The 19,438-nt window shown below is 36.2% G+C and overlaps 2 protein-coding genes across 6 annotated transcripts; both read right to left on the reverse strand.

The window, feature by feature from the left end:
* Positions 1-6,985: 6,985 nt before the first annotated feature.
* LOC107939175 (embryogenic cell protein 40) lies at positions 6,986-7,916 on the reverse strand. Its single transcript, XM_016872460.2, has 2 exons — positions 7,494-7,916; positions 6,986-7,384 (listed from the first exon to the last, which is right to left on the reverse strand). The coding sequence occupies exons 1-2, from the start codon at positions 7,809-7,811 to the stop codon at positions 7,115-7,117; spliced, it is 588 nt and encodes a 195-aa protein (XP_016727949.2). The 5' UTR covers positions 7,812-7,916; the 3' UTR covers positions 6,986-7,114.
* A 1,035-nt stretch (positions 7,917-8,951) lies between these two features.
* On the reverse strand, positions 8,952-16,758 carry LOC107928097 (probable LRR receptor-like serine/threonine-protein kinase At1g07650). Of its 5 annotated transcripts, XM_016859268.2 has the most exons (24): positions 16,466-16,753; positions 16,004-16,190; positions 15,509-15,580; positions 15,348-15,416; positions 15,194-15,265; positions 15,030-15,101; positions 14,865-14,936; positions 14,702-14,773; positions 14,546-14,617; positions 14,323-14,394; positions 14,159-14,230; positions 13,514-13,582; positions 13,050-13,115; positions 12,602-12,667; positions 12,460-12,495; positions 12,302-12,342; positions 11,822-12,198; positions 11,551-11,746; positions 11,000-11,146; positions 10,768-10,886; positions 10,452-10,662; positions 9,982-10,219; positions 9,559-9,709; positions 8,952-9,393 (listed from the first exon to the last, which is right to left on the reverse strand). In XM_016859268.2, exons 1-24 carry the CDS (start codon positions 16,602-16,604, stop codon positions 9,034-9,036), a joined length of 3,048 nt encoding a protein of 1,015 aa, XP_016714757.2. In that variant the 5' UTR covers positions 16,605-16,753; the 3' UTR covers positions 8,952-9,033. The 5 variants fall into 5 exon arrangements, with proteins under 5 accessions (XP_016714757.2, XP_016714765.2, XP_016714773.2 ...); XM_016859276.2 differs by lacking the exon at positions 16,466-16,753 and having other exon boundaries at positions 15,514-15,580; XM_016859284.2 differs by lacking the exon at positions 16,466-16,753 and having other exon boundaries at positions 15,030-15,115; positions 16,004-16,092.
* Between the last annotated feature and the right edge of the window lie 2,680 nt (positions 16,759-19,438).

The following is a 19,438-nucleotide window of genomic DNA, read 5'->3' on the forward strand; positions in this document are numbered from 1 at the left end:
TAGATTTTCTAGCCAGCAGATCCCTAGAGGACTACGAGCCTCTAAACTTTGACTTCGCAAATGAAAATCTAATGTACGTAGCAACCACTGAAGAAGACCCTCAAGAAGGTCATCCTTGGAAGCTAAACTTTGACGGAGCATCGAATGCCGTGGGCAATGGAATTGGAGCAGTCTTGGTATCCCCGAACGGAGATCATTATCCCTTCATTAGTAAATTAGATTTTGACTGCACGAACAATATGGCAGAATATGAAGCATGCATCATGGGAATACGTGCGGCCATAGAACGTAAAATCAAGATGTTAGAGGTATATGGAGATTCTGCCCTAGTGATTTATCAACTCAAAGGTGAATGGGAGACAAGAGACCCCAAATTGATCAATTACCGGAGGTTGATCCTTGAGTTAATTAAAGAATTTGATAATATTGTCTCCTACTACCTCCCACGAGAAGAAAATCAGATGGCTAACGCCCTAGCAACTTTAGCTTCTATGATTAAGGTGAACCAACCAGAGGATGTGAAACCAATCCAAATGAGCATTTACGAGGCCCCGGCTCATTGTTACAACCTCGAAGAAGAAGAGGAAAATGATGATTGCCCTTGGTACCACGAGATCCTACGATATGTGAAGAATTGTGAGTACCCCGACCAAGCTACTGAGAACGACAAAAGAATGTTGAGAAGACTGGCTAGTGACTATGTCTTAGATGGGGAGATCCTATACAAAAGAAGGAATGATCAGGTACTATTAAGATGTGTAGACGCCATTGAGGCTAAGAAAATCTTGGAAGAAGTCCACGAGGGCGTCTGCGGGACACATGCTAATGGTTTTACAGTGGCCAGGCAAATTATGAGGTTCAGTTATTATTGGTCCATCATGGAAGGAGACTGTATTAACTACGCCAAAAGATGTCATAAGTGACAAATCTATGGAGACAAGATTAATGTACCTCCCTCACCTCTGCATGTCATGACTTTGCCATGGCCTTTCTTGATGTGGGGCATGGATGTGATTGGGCCAATTTCACCAAAAGCTTCAAATGGGCATCGTTTCATCTTTGTGGTCATCGATTATTTCACCAAATGGGTGGAGGCCGCTTCATATGCCAATGTCACTAAATCAGCAATTAGCAAGTTCCTGAAAAAGGAAATCATCTGTCGATATAGAATGCCGGAAAGGATTATATCTGACAACGCATTGAATTTGAACAACAGCACGATAGCGGATGTCTGCAGTCAGTTCAAGATCAGACACCACAACTCGTCACCGTATCGCCCGAAGATGAACGGAGCAGTCGAAGCAACCAATAAGAACATCAAGAAGATTGTAGGAAAGATGACAGAAACTTATAAAGATTGGTATGAGAAGCTACCATTCGCCCTTTATGCTTATCGAACGTCTATCAGAACTTCTAATGGGGCAACGTCTTTCTCATTAGTCTATGGAATGGAGGCAGTTTTACCTATCAAGGTCGAGATTCCTTCCCTCAGAGTTTTGTCAGAAGTAAAGATAGATGAAGCAGAATGGATCCAGTCCCGATACGATCAGCTGAATTTGATTGAAGAAAAGAGGCTACGAGCTATTCGCCATGGTCAGATGTACCAAAAGCGAATGATGCGAGCTTACAACAAAAAGGTTCGTCTCAGAGAGTTCCACGAGGGAGACCTAGTACTGAAAAAGATCCTGCCCATACAAAAAGACTTCAGAGGAAAATGGATGCCAAATTGGGAAGGGCCTTATGTGGTGAAGAAAGCCTTTTCTAGCAGAGCATTGATATTGGCTGAAATGGATGGCAAGACCTTATCCAATCCTATGAATTCGGATTCGGTTAAGAAATACTTCGCCTAAAAAAAAAGGAGAGGCCAGGGTGAAAACTCGCAAAGAGCACCTTGAGACTAAAGGGATTTTGAATTGAAAACCCGTAAAGGGCGATTCAAATTTTGATCGAAGGTGGGGCATGCGATGGTCTTATGATACCTAAAATTAACAAGGAAGAGAGATGTTACGTTTTGGGGCATCTACAAGAGTACTCTAGATCCTCTAAACACATATTGGGTAAAAAGGAGTCCTCAAGAAACAAGTACAGAGAAGCTCACGTTGCGATATCTGGGGCACCTATTCCCTTCTTATTCATTTTGTATTCCAGCAATGTTTGTTGACCGTGATGAATCCATTCCCTTCAAATTTTGTTTCTGATAGATTTCAATTCCATCATTACTATGATCTTTTTCAAGCATTTTGTATTGAAATGATGATTAATAGACTAAAGCCATTTTCACAAAAAGAGTTCTGCATATTGCTCTGAAAGTTTCTAAATAGTGTAGGAACCTAAAACAGAACTATTATTTAGAACTAACCAAACTCAAAGATTGGAAGCATATGAGAAGAAAGAGTTTAAATTGAGACTACCTCTTCGGGTTTTCTGTTCAAAATTTGAGCTGAACAAGAAGATAGGGTACCATTTCAGTGAAAGAACCTTGATGAGCAAAGAGCAATGGCAACCTAAACATTAAAAAGGATTCTCACTCACAACATGTTGCACCTATACATTCATAGATCATTCATAACGCATCTGATTAGGAGCATTTGATTCATTTTGATCATAGCATCCTAATTCGTTGGCATAAGCATAAATACATAGAACTGGTTCTACAGGTCATGTTCCTAGAATCAGTGAATTCACCAGACCTTAACCCCCTAAGCAGTAGGGTAATAGGCTGAAAATTACAAGTCTCGTCTCCCTAAAGTTGCAGTGGAACAGATCAAATCCAGCGAATCCTGTCTTCCTGAAGCCTCAGCAAAGCAGATTGAAGTCATTAGCCTTATCTCCCTGAAGTGCAGTGGAGCAGACTGAAGATTACAAGTCTCATCTCCTTGAAGTCACAGTGGAGCAGGCTAAATGTACAGACCTTAAACCCCTAAGTAGTAGGGTAACAGATTGAATTCAAAGGGCTTTAACCCCTAAGCAGTAGGGTAACAAGCCGAACTTGCAGATCTTATCACCCTAAGCAGTAGGGAAACAGATCAAAGAAGATGGGCCTTAACCCCCTAAGCAGTAGGGTAATAGGCTGAAAATCACAGATCTTGCCTCCCTGAAGTTGCAGTGGAGCAGATCAAATATATCGAATTTTGCCTCCTCGAATGCAGTGAAGCAGATTCAACCACCAAGCTTTAACCCCCTAAGCAGTAGGGTAACAAGCTGAAGTTTATAGATATTATTGCCTTAAAACCCTAAGCAGTAGGGTAACAGGTTGAGTTTACAGATCTAAACCCCGAAGCAATAGGGAAACAGATCAATGATGACAAGCCTTAACCTCCTAAGCAGTAGGGTAACAGGTTGAAAATCAAATATCTTCTCCCTGAAATGGCGTTAGAGCTGCTAAAAGCCACAGTAGATCTCCTTGAAGTTTCAGTGGATCTCTTTTCCCTGAAATGGCGTTAGAGCGGCTAAAAGCCACAGCAGATCTCCTTGAAGTTTCAGTGGATCTCTTCTCCCTGATATGGCGTTGGAGCGGCTAAAAGCCATAACAGATCTCCTTGAAGTTTCAGTGAATCTCTTCTGCCTGAAATGGCGTTGAAGCAGCTAAAAGCCACAACAGATTTCCTTGAAGTTTCAGTGGATTAATCGAAGCTATAGTAGATCTCCTTGAAGTTTCAGTGGAATTGATTGAAGTCACGTGTCTTATCTCCATAGAGTTGCTGTGGAGCAGATCAAAACAAACCTTACCTTCTTGAAGTTGCAGTAGAGCAGTGAAGCGAAGCGAAGCAACAAGATTGGAATAAAGCTACCTGGAGAAAATGAGCACTAAACAAGTCCAGACACAATGAGACAAGGCAAAATTGGTCTTTCTTAAGTCTTTTCTCTGTTCTCGTTACACGACAACAAGCAAAGAGGGGCAGCTGTACAAGCCCAATTTTGGGCCCAAATAAACATAACTCAACTACCCAATTAAAACCCAATACAAACCCAAAACCCTTAGCCCAAAACTTAGCCCAAAACACTAACCCAACCCAAAAAAAATCAGAAAAAGAAAACCCTAATCCCACCTACTCCACCACCCTTGTTGGCCACCCACTTTGGCCACCTAAACCACCCCAACCACTCCACTTGCTTATAAAAAATTTATTTGTAAAATTTGGCTATAAAAGCCATTCAAGACTATGTTAGAAAGGGGTTTTTTTGTTTTTTGGAAAGACTAGTTTTTGGAGATTAATCAAAGATCAAAGTAAAAGAGGTTTCTTTTGTCTATTCTCATCTTAAGTTCTTTGTTTGTTTATTGTTTTCCTTTCATTTTTTTTATACGAAAGTAAAAATAAAAGTAAGAAGCTTACCCATATTTTCATTACCGAAAAAGGTTTTTTTTGAGGTCCGGCCGCCGTGTACGGTGGCGCCGATGGCGGCCCGTAGGGGTCCATGACCGAAGCAAAGCCAGACCAACGGCCGGATTTAGAAAAGAGGGAGAAAGAGAGTTGAGAGCTTTGTTTTATTTATTTTTATTTTATTATTTTTACTATTATTTATATTATTATTATTTCTCATATATATATTATTATTTATATTATTATTATATTATATATGCCCTCTCCATATTTATTTATATTATTACTATCATTATTGTTACTTCTATTATTTTTTATTTCTGACTACTATTATTTTATATATATGTATTATTGTTTGTATTAGTATTATTATTATTATCACCCCTATTGTTATTACTTTACTTTTGTATTCTAATATATTATTAATATTACTCATATTTTCATTATTTTTGCTATTACTATTATTATATATTAGTGTATATTTTTATGTATATATATATTTATATATAGTATTGTTTTTTATTACTTTAATTTAATATTTTTATTATATTTTATTTTTGTATTTCTATATTTATTATTATTATTATTATTATTATATAGTAGTGTGTATTTCTATTATATACATATATATTTATATATAGTATTATTATTTATTTTACTTTAATATTATTCTTATTATCATTATATCCAACCCAATAATAATTCTTTCATAAAAGTAATATTCCGTATTTGGTAATTCGAGACAATCGTGCCCTAACTTACTGGGTTTCGATTTTTCTCCTTTAACCTAAATAACGGAATACTCTTTTAAATCGCGACATGAGTTTTGAAAAATGCTTATTCTCAGAGATACGAGGTGTTGTGCCCTAACTTACTGGGTATGGCATTTTGTTACCTCGAAATAAGATTTTTGCAAGTAAAGGCAATATTCGGTGTTCGGGAATTCGAGGAAACGTGCCCTAACTTACTGGGTTTCGATTTTCCTCGTTCACCTTAACTAACTGAATAACCTTTTGAAATACACGAATTTTTATATGAAAGGCAAGCTCGCTCTCGAAAATTCAAGATGTCGTGTCCTAACTTACTGGATGTGACATTTTATATTGTGAGACGAGAAGGTCCTTAACATTTGAGAATTTTCTTTACAAAGAGGGATCGTATTTTAAATTCTTTCAAGTTTTCAAAATTTCGACACTAAGACACTAATTAATCAACTAGGTATCAATTTTGGGCGTATCGAGGGTGCTAATCCTTCCTCGTGCGTAACCGACTCCCGAACTCATTTTCTGATTTTCGTAGACCAAAAATTATCGTTTTAGTAAATCTTAACTTTTATTAAAATGATTAATTTAAGGTGATCCGATCACACCTAAAAAGATCGGTGGCGACTCCTGTTTTCGTTTTTTTCTCCAAGTCGATACCCGTTTTTTTCAAAAAAATGGTTACGACACCATCTAACTATGAGAACTACTTACTGTTTCCACTGCAAGAATTTTTGTCGTCTAATAAAAACATTGACCCTTCCATTAGAATTTTTTGCAAGAGCAGTGTGCTCTTAGCCTCATGTTCTAGATCATCCACAAACTCTGATGTCTATGCCATGAATGAACCTTAATACCTTCAATTGCAACCTTCAATTGCAACTTTTTGAAGTTGGCCTGCATGCAGCAAATAAAACAACCAAGGAGCAGACCATGCAACACAAGTCATACGGATGAAGTGTTGAAGATCAAGCTGGAAGATCAAGCTACTGCAATATCTCCGGATGAAGTACATACAGCATGTAAGCATGATGCAACACGTATGCGTGCTATAATATTTCTAAATGAAGTACATGCAGTTACTGAAGTTGATGCTACTGTTCAATTTCAGTTTCATTTTTTTATTTTAAGTAATATTTTGTAACTTAGTTAAATTAAAACTAAGTAGGTAATGTATTTAATGCATTCGGTGCTTATAAGATTGATAGATCAGCTTTCCTAATTGTGCAAGTTGTGATTTGCAAGTTGCAATGTGCAAGTTGTGATTTGCAAGTTGTAATGTACAAGTTATGCAAATTGCAATAAAGCCTAAAAATAGTAAGTGAAACCTCTCAAAGCTAACCAGCTTATGATTGGTATATGTATTGGCATTATGCCATCTTTTTGATTAATGAATGTTAATAGAAATCATTCAAGAAAAATATTCTCTCAATTTTTATTTTCTTTCATCAAATAAAATTCTATTTGTTTGTCCTACAAATATCGAACCTTTTGAAGTTCAATCTTCCTTCATTTTTTATCCGGATTTATTACATTGTTGCTCAAATTCTTGACTGACGTCATACTTCCTCCGGATCATAACTTCGTTACCATGTGAAAATGAAGAAACGTGTAACATTGTTAGTTACTAAAGAAACCGTGCTTAAATCAATCATTAACTATTTAACTACTTAAAAGTAAATAATCAAAGGGTCAAATGGTCAACTAATACACTTAAACTTGAAGTTTAATATAGGATCGTTGGTTAAGGTTGGGAGAAACTCGTTGAGGATTGGGACAGTCTTAAACTTGGAAGTTATGAAGGAGAACATATTGGCGATTAATTATCAACCAAAACAAAGGATTAAAAGAACTGGAGTCAGAGAAAGCTTTTGACGGAATGGGCAAGAAAAACAACACAAGTGCTAGTAATTGAATATTTATTACATATCATCACACTTCACAAAAGATCAAAAGCATAAATTCATGGAAACCATGCATTTTATTAATTATTACACAACAACATCATCCAAATTATTCATGGCTAGCTCTTCAATGGCTGTGATGACCAGGCAATATTTCCTTTATCTTCTCCATCATACTCTTCTTCTCATGTTGATCATGGTGGTGGTAGTGCTCCTCAGGCGGCGGCGTTGTTGCGTTGCTGGTTGTTGTGATTCTGGTTTTGGCAACGTAGGTTACGGTTTGTGATTGCCCCTCTTCCCCCCCCTCCGTCTTATGCTTTCCACCCGTTAGTTTCTCCTTTATTTTCTCCTTTAGCCCTTTCTTCTTCCTTCTACCGCCCATCCCATCGTCCTCAGACTAAAAAAAAACGCAGTTATTTTATATATAATCAAAATACAGCCAAAACCCTGAACTGTCATCATCAATATAAATAATTTTATAGATGATATGAGGTGGTTTTCTTCACCGAGCTAGGGCTGGAGGCGTTGGAGCGCTGAATCTCTTCTGTGGTGGAAACCTCGTAATGCAGGTGCTGTGGCTGATACTGCGGCTGCTGTTCCTCCTGCTGCAGGTACTGAGGCCGCAGCTGCTGCTGCTGCTGATACTCAGCAGCGGCGGAAAGAGTGGGATCATATCCCATCTGACCACCATACATATCTGTCTGCTTGGCGGCTACACCAGAGACGTAAACGGGGTTACCATGTTCATCAGTCAATTGAACGGGGTTGCCATGCTCGTCAGTAAGTGGAATGGGGTTGCCGTGCAAATCTCTTAAATCAGACATTTTTTTTTCTTTTGTTGTACGACAAGAAAAGCCAAAAGGAAAGTAAAAAGAAGAAGAAGTTGACGAGTAGTGGAGATACAACAGTATTTGACAACTAAACAATGAGGTACAGTATAAAAAGGAATATCCAAAGTCGGTGGGAAGAGTACGTTTTTGCATGCAACATAGGTTTTTTTACAGATGGCGAGGCGTTCACAGATGATGCATTCACATATCGCCACGTTATATAACCGATCAGACACGTGTAACTCAGGTGTGGGAGGCAGGAGGCCAGGTAAGGCCGTGATAAAAACCTAAACTGGTAACCCTTCCTTCTTTCACACATGTACATTGATGTTTTTCTTTACCTGGCCTCATGGAATGCAGAAAATTAATTATTGGTTTAGTAGATATTTTGAAAAAATATTATAGTATGATATTAGTGTTGGTTAATTCTTTTTAAACATCCTCTAAGTTTTTAAATTTAAATTTTTTATTTTTTATTTTTTATTTTTAAAAATTTAATCTAATTTTTCAAATTAAATTCAGTAATATTGTTAATTTTATTGGTATAATATTCCAAATTTTAATTTATTTGATTGTTTGTAATATTTCCTACTTCTTGGATTGTAGGAATGGTTAAATGTGTGCTACAAATTAAAGTAATTTATAATATTTTTCTTTATATTTGTCAAATTCTTTTGAATAATTACAATTACTTTTATATAACACATAGAACTGATCATTCGTTATAAATTAATATACTTGTAATTCATTTATTTTTCAAAATAAATTTATAATTCAATTGGTATAAAGACAAAACAGTAAATCATGAAGCAGAAGCAAAGAAGGGTATCATAGTAGTTGAGAATTAATTATTTTATGGTTTAAAAAATAATAAAATAAATATTAGTAATTTTTATTTTTTATTATTTTTAAATAATAAACTGATTCAAAGCGGTCAAGCCGATTAAGCTAATATTTGGTTAGATTTATTTTTTATTGAGTTTAATTTTATTTTGGCCTGAATAGTAATTAAATATTTTTTTACTTAAACAATTTTTATTTTTATTTAATTTTAAATATTTTATGATAACAGAAATGTTTTTTAATTAATAAAAAATTTAAATTATATTACAAAAGTATTTTAAAATTTTAAAATTAATTTAAATTAAGTGAAACTCAATTCAATCCAATAAAAAACAAGTTAATTATAATAACTATATCAAGTTTGCTTTGAATTTCATTGATGTTCAACAAGTGTTGAGGAAGAGCCAAGCAATGCTGTTGAAGTTGAATCCGATGACTGAGTAATCGTGGTGGTTTTACTACTCTGAGATTGCATTCGATTAAATTGGTCTTTTACTGCTCCGAATCTCGACTCATCAGCAAATATACTTGGGTCCAAGATTAATTCAGGAACCAGGGTTCGACCTTCAAGCATGTTTACTACTTCAGACATGGTTGGTCTAAGTGCTGGGGATGAATTAGTGCAGAGTAAGGCTACTTTTGTCATCCTAATTGCCTCTTCTTCATTGAACTCCGTCCCCAACCTTGGATCCACCAGCTCCATTAAGTTTCCCTTTTGTTGTAAAACAAGAGCCTGAAATAGATTGATGACATAATACAAAATTAGATTAATTAACTGGAGAAAGGCGTTAATGAATTTGCACAGGTTTAACTCACCCATCAGAGTCAGTTACAACTACATGGATATTTCTATGATGATATTGTCAAATTATAACTTGAAACACGGATCATATCTTACCCAATCTTGAAGGCATACATAATCCTCTTCAGGTCGGTATTTTGTATTGTTCTTCCCAGTAACGATCTCTAATGCAACAATCCCAAAACTATAAACGTCTGCCTTGAAGGTGAGATAGCCCCATAATGCATATTCAGGGGCCATGTATCCTCTGCAAAAAATGGAGCTTTAAGCGCAACATTCTCATGCATATCAACTTCGTTCACCTTCCCATAAGCAAAGTTGGAGGCTTTGATCTCATTTTTATTGCTTATAGTCTAAAATTTGATGCATCATTCTATTTGCAGAAACTACAGTTTCAAGAATGTACGTATTATTTTGTCTACGCTGGTAGCAGCTTCACAAATCTATTGCTTTGTTAGGTTCAACTAAATTATGCAGTGATGATCAGCAGATGAAAACAGAGGGAAAGAAGTAGCTCACATAGTTCCAGCAATTCGGGTGCTAATATGGGTGTTTTCCTCCTCATCAAACTTGGCCAAACCGAAGTCAGAGATTTTAGCACTGAGATCGCCATCAAGTAGCACATTGGTGGTTTTGATGTCTCGATGTACAACTTTTAAACTCGATTCCTCATGCAGGAAAGCTAGGCCTTTTGCTATGCCAAGACAAATTTTCTGCCTAGTAGGCCAGTCTAATTTCAGCTGGCTTTCTTTAGGACCTATTCAATGACACAGGCCAATCCAGTAAAATTCAATTCATCATACAGTTGTCAATACATAGTGTTGAGACCTTTTCTTTCTATAACTGTTATAAAATCAACATCACCATTTTCTTCTCTAGTGGGGATATGAAAGTGTTCAAAGGAGGAGAAGAACACTTGATTATATGGTTCCAATTTCAGAACCATCAAAGAAAGGGGGAATAAAAGAGGTTTAGGAAATTAAGCTTACCGAATAAAGCACGTGCAAGGCTATTATTTTTCATGTATTCATATACCAACAACAGCTGAATTCCCTCAACACAACATCCATACAACCTAACAACATTCGGGTGTTGTAATCCTGAAATCATGCCTAGTTCATTCAAAAATTCTCGATCTCCTTGTTTTGATTTAGAAGAAAGTTTTTTAATCGCAATTATGGTGCCATCAAGCAATTCGCCCTATAGCAGAAGTATGACATAGAACTTTAGTGATATATTTCATCACATAACGCATACTCCTAAACATCATAAATTCAGTAAAGAAAAACAAAGTGATGCAGGTACCATGTAGACGGCCCCAAAACCACCTTCTCCAATTTTATTTGCAGCGTCAAAGTTGTTTGTAGCAGCTTGCATTTGTCTGAAGGTAAAAAAGCCAGTCTGCAGATCTAACCCCCTCAAGACTTGGACAAGATTGAGGGAACCAATTGAATTACACATTCAATAAGCTTGAAAAATATGCATAAGAGAAATTATTTCAGAGAATAAAATTGTAGATTGAAGTTTGTTAGAGTACCTTGTTCCTTTGATGGCTTGGGTCGAAAATAGCCTTTCCGCCATAGAATGCCTAAGATTACCAAAATCAGGCACAGAACAGAAACAACAGCTGCCACTACAAACTTCAAATTCTTTTCCCATGAATTGAGAACTCGAGGCTTGTGATCTACCAACAAAAGGGAAGAAAAGGTACAAACAGTTATTCTCAAACTTCATCTCCTGAAGTAACACTGCATGTGCATATGGCAGTAAAAAATGTTATGACTTATCCGACAATTTAAGTACTTAAGATGGTATCGGATGCTTAAAGTTTCCTTTTGTGAAAATTTAAGCACATAACTTGTGTCTTATGCTGTCAGTTCACAGTAAGGTTCTGCTACCTTCAGCTGCCAAGAATCTATGCCATGCAGACAACACTTATGGGCAACTCCATTATTGCTTCACATCATGTACATGTTAATCCACTTTGAATTAAACAAATTTGACAATTAAGAGAAGTTCCCAAATATAACAGAGAGATTGAGCAAGCACCTAAGAAGAATGAATGGCTTTTTTAATTATAGATCTCACCAGAGTCTACTGAAATAGCTGATATCAAGGGACCATATGTTCCTCTTCTTGGGGTTGCAGTTGTTCCCTTCCCAGCCCAGTGAAAGCGTATTGTCAAAGTTTTGTTGCTGACAACAGTTTTAATTTTCCTTAAAACCGCTTTATCGACACCCTTTGCCTCATTTTGAATACTGAAATCTTTCAATTCTAGTTTCTCCTGAAAGGAATTTATTTAATCAAACCAGCTTCAGTAACATGCAAATTACACTTCATGTATAACAGTATTGAATACCTGGACATAAACATCAAATATCCTCCTTCCAAGACTTTGATAGGATCTATTGTCTCTGATAACTATCTCCGCAAAATGAAGTGTAACCGTATAATTTCCATTTGCTAAGCAACGGAAGTAATATGTCAGAGAAAGAGGAGAGAGGCGTGCTCTTGTGTATAACTCGGAGTTCTTTATTCTGAGAATGGAAACGTTTTGTGCTATAAAGTCCCTTGAAGTAACATCGGTATCCCAGAAAAGCCCCGTGCTACTAGTTTCCCAAGTCTCTCTGAGAGGAAAATATTTTGCTGGACCTCCTAAGTCTTCATCACCCTCATAGTCGATGCCATTAATAGCTGTTGCTCCTCCAGCACAGTTTATATTTACTGAATACCAATCTATAAAGAATGAATAGATACATTCAATGTTGGTCAGGATAAAATCTTACTGTGAAACATGTTTTTAGAGTCTACAGATGTGCATTTAATGCAAAAAGATTACCTTTTGAGCAAGGAAAGTTCTTCAGGCAGTTATCTAGTCCTCTACATCAGAGTAGTAAGGCAAAGGAGCATTAGTCTTGTTAATGAGGGATCAAAAGGGAAAGAACAGAAATAACTAAAAAAGTGGCAACTTTTTTGCTCAATAAGATACAAACTTACAGGGTTTTGCCTCCTGAGAAGCTTTTGAACAAATTTCTGATGAAGCAGCAGACCAATCAGTTTAATATTTCAAAACATCTTACAAAAATTTGCAAAAGTAATACGTGCACAGCATAGGAAGCCAAGAGGAAATTTTTCTTACAGATTTTCCCGACAAGAAGGCGAGTCAGAGCTTTCAGTAATATTATTATAAGAAAGATCTATCTGGCTGCCAAAAAGTATAATATATTATTACTAACTAGACTTGAAACATTAAGGTACATTGACTTTGATTAAAAATAACAATGTTATAACTGGTATAAGTAACACAGGACATGTTTCCAGGAATGGTACTCTTGAGCAACTACAAAATGGATAATTTGGGTCATTTTGCATCTTTTGAAGAGAAACAGGTAGTTTGGAAGTATATCCTTTAAGATTGTCAAAAGAAGAAAATCCTTAAGTGGCTGTAAATAACTTAAGATCAAATCCAGTAAAAATCATATTACAAATATTCTTCGAAGAATCAGTTAACAAAATGCAGAAAATAACAGATAATCATGTATCAAATTGAAAAAAGAAAAAGAGAGAAAGAAAGATAGTTGACATACTAGCGGCTGTCTCTAATACTCAACCAATTTGGAATGTGCCCACTAAGCGAGTTGTGTGTCAGATACCTAATCAGTAAGCAACGTTCACAATTAAGCGCTTCTATGGGAGCCATATTGAAAGGTCTTATACAAGGATAGTAATGCATGCAGATTCCTGATTCTGAAGTTGTGAAAGTACGAGCAAGCGAGTTTTATTTTGATGTAATCCATGATTTTCCAAAATGTACATTGTTCAGATAAAATAAACAAATGACAATGTTTTCTATTACCATAAGAATTAAAAAGTCTAATAAAATAGGAACTTTTGATTAAATACTGTTTCTTTTTCAATAAATATCTTATTAAATGATAAAAAAAAATCTACCTAGACCGAGTATTATTTGAAGAGTATAATGTACCTAGGTGTTCTCCAGATTGGTTATTCTGGGGTTTGGATGAATAAATGTTAAAAACTCAGCACTTACATGTATTGCGTTTTTGTAAGGCTTTCAGTATCTGAAATGTTACCTTCCAAGTTGTTGAAGCTGAGATCTCTGGAAGAAATAGAAAAAAAAAACAGCTAATTCTTAGGCACATCCAAATATAAATTCTGAAAATGATTGATTAATGGAAATTTGAAATCCATAAAATATATGATGAGTGCATTTACGAAGAAAGAATTCTTGGAAAGCAAGCAAGATATCAGATGTTGAAGTTCTCAAGATGCTGATTATGGCAGATTCATGTACGCTATTCTAAATATTCAACTTGTAAAAAAAATGAATGAAAAATCATAGTATTCCATTAAACTGGTGAAGATGTCGCTACAAATATTATAGAATCAGTCAACATTAGCACCGTTTTACGTAATGTGATATGGCAATTGATACCATGAGTGCAAAATTATGAAACACCTCTAAGTAGATTGCTGCTCTAGTCTCTACATGGATTTGTACAAAAATCTTTGTAAATATGAAACATAAACAGACATTAGTCACAGAAGAACTGAGCTCGTACACATTAACATTGTACATTTATATCATGACGAACCTTTTCCGCAAATCCACACAATTGCTCCTAGTACTGAATTAAATACTGAAAAATGAGATGAATAAGAACAGAAAAATTACAAAATTTGCATTCCCGAAAGTTCCCATATGTAATCAGGGATTGGTCCAGATATGTTGCAGCTACGTAATATCCTGCGTTATGAGCCCCCATCATGTCAGCACAATTATAAAAAATAGGGATTAATATGACCTTGAAGAATTTTGCAAGCCTTGGAATGACTTACAATCTATACATGTTTTTCATATTTTTTAAGTTCGGAAACTTTGAACCCTCTCCAGGTAAGTCACTGATCCTTCTGAAATATATAGCATTATAAAGAGTTGTTAAAATAGAAAAGGACCCCAATTCAATAATTTTAGCATCTACATTGTAATGAACCCAGATTACGTTAAATCATTAATAGAAATGAAGGGCTACAAAATCTAAAGGGATCAAGACAAACTCACAGTTCCACTAAGTTATGCAAGAGTGCTAAGCTTGAAGGAATTGGCCCTTCAAAACCACTAGCTTGAATCTCTCTGTCAGCAAAAGAATTCAAATCATCACCAAAAAACTTTCAATAAAGAGCTATAGAGAAGCTGTTGAGACAGAAAGGTGCTTACAATTTCTCAAGTTGCTTCCAACTTTGAAAAATGTCGGGCATCTTACCAGAGAAATTGTTACTGCTAATCCTACTGCATATACCATGCATAAAAGCAGGGTATTAACAAATCCATCCTTATTAACAGTAAACACTAGATAGTGTTGAAAAGTGAAAACACTTACAGTTCTTTTATATTAGACAGATTAGCCAGGAATGAGGGAAACTTCCCGATGAGATAGTTAGCACTAAGAGTACTGAATTCAGGAAAGAGGCAAAATCAGGCCAACCATAGAGAAGTAGACTGATAAGTCATGCACGAATATCTAAAAGCGAAAAGAAAGGCTAACAGGTTTTCCAGGTTGACCAATTTCCCAAACTCGGGAAGAATAGTTCCAGAAAACAGGTTGTTCTCCAGGCTCCTGAAAATATAATACTAAAAGAAACGTTATAATGCATTTAAGGAAAAAGGAAAGAAATAATGCTAAAGTAAACATAGGCAAGCGAGGCATACAGATATTTTAGAGAGGTTATGTTTCCTAAATAGCTTGGAATTGGCCCCGATAAGCGGTTCATAGCAACATTCCTGAAATGTATCCATTGCTGTCAGTTGAATGAAAATAAGCTTCTTCTGAACAGGATAAACATGAAATGCGCTAGTAGCTTACAGTGTCTCCAACTTCAGAGCAGCCCATTCACGTGGTATTGTGCCATTAAGATAGTTCAGATATAGTACCCTAAAAGCAACAGAAAAAGGAGTTATAAAGAAAGATAGAAGCTTATTTGCTGGGTAAAGAGTCAAATCATCAGTTGTATCCTTTTTTCTTACAATACTTTAATATGTGATAGCTTGACAAGTGAGCGTGGTAGAACACCATCAAGATCCTGCCCCAAAAGATAGCTGTTCCAATGAATACAAAGTTTTTAGAAGCATGTCAAATTCAAAATTCCAGATATATTTTCTCTCACACAATAGTTAGGAGAGAAATTTTTGTTGCAGAAAAAGAATTCAAAGACCCCTTTCAGTGATAGAAAATGACAGTGTTGATATTATATAATGACTGAGATGATTAATTAGGATAAACTTGTATCCGAATTAGAAGCCATACTCATAGAGCCATTCATCTTGAATGAGGCACACCCTTACTCTATTTGCCTATGGTAATAATTTCATAGTGCTAAAATCAAAATGGACAATTCAAGCAAAGCAAATCACTGATACAGAAATCAAAGTTAACATACTGAAAATAAAAAGAAAGAGGGCTGTCTATTGTTAAGGAAATTAAAATAAGCATCAATTTTATTATGATCAGTAAGGACTTACATGCCATCAATATGACATTCACCATTGGGGAAGGAGCAATTGCAGGTGACAGTACTGTTGTTAATGGCCTCTGGCACATTTGGCGGCGGCGGTGGAGTAAACCAACTTGACTTATTGTTGCAAGGGTTTTCATTGTAATTCCAATCCTTCTTCCCAAGTTCTGTTGCTATCTCATGAAGAGCTCTTACTGCAAACCCAGAAAGAAAAGAACAAATCTTTGAGAGGCAATTGGAGGAAGTAGAACTGGGTTGGTACAAATTTACAAGCAAATCACAGGATAATCTACACACTCAAGTACATACTCAAATGAACCAAACCTGCAATTTACTGTTTGGTTGAGATTAGTTAAGAAACAATAAAAAGGAAAGTGGACTGGAACAGAGTATCAGCTAGTAAAGAAATGCTGTTCATCTTTAACACGACCTGAAGCAAGAAAGAAGTTGCAAAGCTGTGCTAACTTACCTTCATAATCTGGAGGATAGGGCGGCTCCACTTGGGCTTCAACTTGGTTTGGTTCCATGCAAATGAGCATCAAGACTGTAAGAATCATGAGCCCAAAGAGTATATTCATGGTTGAAGGATGTGTAGCAAGTCTGCCCATGTTTCTCTTAGTGAAATGAAGCAATCTTCTTTCACCTAAACCAATTTTCTCTTCAAAAGTTAGCTTTTGATGCAGCTCTAAGTAACCAACTTTTGAAGTGTATGAGGAAATTCATGATTTCAATGATGGAAATGTGGAAAAGATAAGTTGGAGAAAAGTCCTATGTCACGTCAAAAAAGGTCCACCGAAGTAAAAAATTACCACTTATTTCCATTTCATAGAAAAAAAAACAAACCCCGAAAGGTACAGCGAAGGTTTATAGTACTAGTAGTAATAAAGTAATAATAAAATTTTATAAAATAAAGTGAGGCCCCACTTTTTATTGTAAAGGAGAAGAACCAATTATGACATGCCTATAGTTTATGAATTGTCCACTAGTTAAGGTTTGGAAAAATAATAAATAGAAATAGAATTGAGATGTAAACTACACTAGACAGACCATTGATGGCCAAATTTTTCTTTTAGTCTTTGTCTGTGTTACATCACATTTTTTATGCTTTTAGGATTAAATAAGTTCATACTTCACCGGTTTGACATTGACCCTACCTGACTCATCAGTTGACCGAAACCCCAGTCATTAAAAACAAAACCCTCCCCGAATTTATTTAGACCAGAGTATTTGAGTAACGTCGATACATATTAATCAATTTTAAATTAAGATTCTCGAAGATTTGAGAGGAGTCAACAAAATTATTAATATTTTTTTTTGTCATATCACACTTGATCCACATCATCCTATTTAATAATATAATTTCATGTGGAAGAATTTTACATGTTACTTCCCTTTCTCTTCTTTTTTTGGTAGAAAAAAATTACAACTTAAAAATCAAACATTAAGTAAACTTGAAACAATATCCTGATCTATTAATCGCAGTTCTGGTTTCTTATCTCTTCTGAGTTTAACTATTTTATCAGTGATTTCATTATCTTTTATTGGGATATGATGAAGATTTCAGTGACTCAGTGACTTTAAACTCAAAAGAATTCTCCTAATTAAGGCAGAATTAGAACCGTATCGAATTCCTTCATGGATAAGGTTGACCGCTTCAAGATTGTCTCTTTGAATAAGAACTTTCTGAAAGCCACGATCAAGGGCAATTTGCAACCCATCTAGAATGCCCCATAGTTCTGAATCAATAACTTCACAATTACCCAAATACCTCGTGTAGCCAACGATCCTAGCTCCCTTCTGATCTCGCAGAAGTCCTCCTGATGCAGCAAACAAATCATCATATTTGACCGATCCATCAGTGTTCAAATATAACCAACCCTCCAAGGAGTCAGGAGCCAACTCCGTCCGTGAGAGTTTAGTGTCCCTTGCAGTGTAAGCTGAAACATACTAATTCGCCCAGCATAAGGAGGCTTTGATAACCTCATCTGTACTGCAAGAAAGACCTTGAAATAAATGAAGATTCTGATTTTTCCACAAACGCCAAATGATAATCCCGAATAAAGAAGGCCAATTGACTCCACTCCCTAGCTTCACATTCTGCTGATTTCGTAGGTTAAGCTCTAACCAGTCATGAAGAGATCCTGCAAAAAAAACAAAGTGCATAACTGTAGGGACTATCTGCAACCATACTTCCCTTGCCGTTGTGCAATCACGAAGCACATGAAGGATATTCTCATCATTATGACCACAAGTGCTACAAGCAGTGTCAGAACCTAGTCCTCTTCGTATTCTTTCAACATTGGTGAGCAAACGGTGCTTAATAACAAGCCAAATGAACACTCAAACTCTCTGCAGCCCAATATAATTCCAAGGTATCTTCCAAACATCTTTTTTCCCATGCCAAGAAAGCTCACGGAGCTTAATATACGCACTCTTCACAAAAAATGCACCCGATGTAGTTCCCCTCCATATAATTCTATTTAAACCTGAATTAGGTTGAGGTGACGGGATCCCTACAATTTGTTCAATGATGTCTTCAGATAGCCAAAGGCGAAAAAAGTCCAGATTCTAATCTCCATTCTCCGTGACCATATCGCTGAGAGACGGATCCATATCCATATCCAGCAGTTAATGATACGCCCATCCCCAACTGACCAGTGTAAATTTTCCCGTACAAGCGGCCAAATCTTCGATAAAGATCTCCATAGGAAAGAACCTCGTCCCCTTGATAAGGACTTTGGTAGACCGCTTTGAACCCCATATTTGGAACGCAACACCTTGACCCATAAAGAGGAATGGTCAGTCATTAGTTTAAATCCCAGTTTCATTATGAAACAGGTATTATGATCACGAAGAGCCCTTACACCAAGCCCACCATATGCTTTGGGTTGGCATATCGAATCCCAGCTAACTAAGGCAATCTTCTTACAAGAATTAGTGGAGCCCCATATGAATTGTCTAACCATAGCTTCAATTTCATCACACAATCCTTTAGGGATTAACATTGATTGCATAAAGTAGCTCGGGATTGAAAGTAATACCGCTTGAGCTAAAGTGATTCTGCCAGCAAGAGATAGTTGTCGAGCGTCCCAACTGCACAATTTACTTCGCACTTTATCAACAACAAAATGCAAAGTATTATTAGTAACCTTCTCATGAAAGAGAGGCACCCCTAAATATGAACCAAGATTCTGCACCATTTGAAACCCAAGAATTCCTCTGATATGCCTTTGAATGTCTTCATCAACCCCCTTTGGAAACACCATGTTTGACTTCTGAAGATTTATCTTATGTCCCGAAAGGCCACAAAATTTACCTAAAACGTCTTTAATAATTTGTGCCTATTCCTCATTTGCCTGCCTAAAAATAATCAGATCATCTGCAAAAAAGAGATGAGAAAGAGACGGACCTGATCTAGTGAGCTGAACGGGCGACCATCTAC

Source organism: Gossypium hirsutum, chromosome A12 (assembly GCF_007990345.1).
Source record: "Gossypium hirsutum isolate 1008001.06 chromosome A12, Gossypium_hirsutum_v2.1, whole genome shotgun sequence".
Classification (NCBI taxonomy): Eukaryota; Viridiplantae; Streptophyta; class Magnoliopsida; order Malvales; family Malvaceae; genus Gossypium; species Gossypium hirsutum.

Bases quoted from the DNA above. Each gene is read 5' to 3' on its own strand.
- LOC107939175 (XM_016872460.2), bottom strand. From the start codon at position 7,811: ATGTCTGATTTAAGAGATTTGCACGGCAACCCCATTCCACTTACTGAC. The intron at 7,385-7,493 runs GTGAAGAAAACC...GTTTTTTTTTAG, and splicing joins ACGCCTCCAGCCCTAGCTCG to TCTGAGGACGATGGGATGGG.
- LOC107928097 (XM_016859268.2), bottom strand. From the start codon at position 16,604: ATGGGCAGACTTGCTACACATCCTTCAACCATGAATATACTCTTTGGG. The intron at 13,583-14,158 runs GTAATTTTTCTG...TATTTCTTCCAG, and splicing joins CTTTCGGGAATGCAAATTTT to AGATCTCAGCTTCAACAACT. The intron at 10,663-10,767 runs GTACCTGCATCA...CTTCTGCTATAG, and splicing joins GTTTTGGGGCCGTCTACATG to GGCGAATTGCTTGATGGCAC.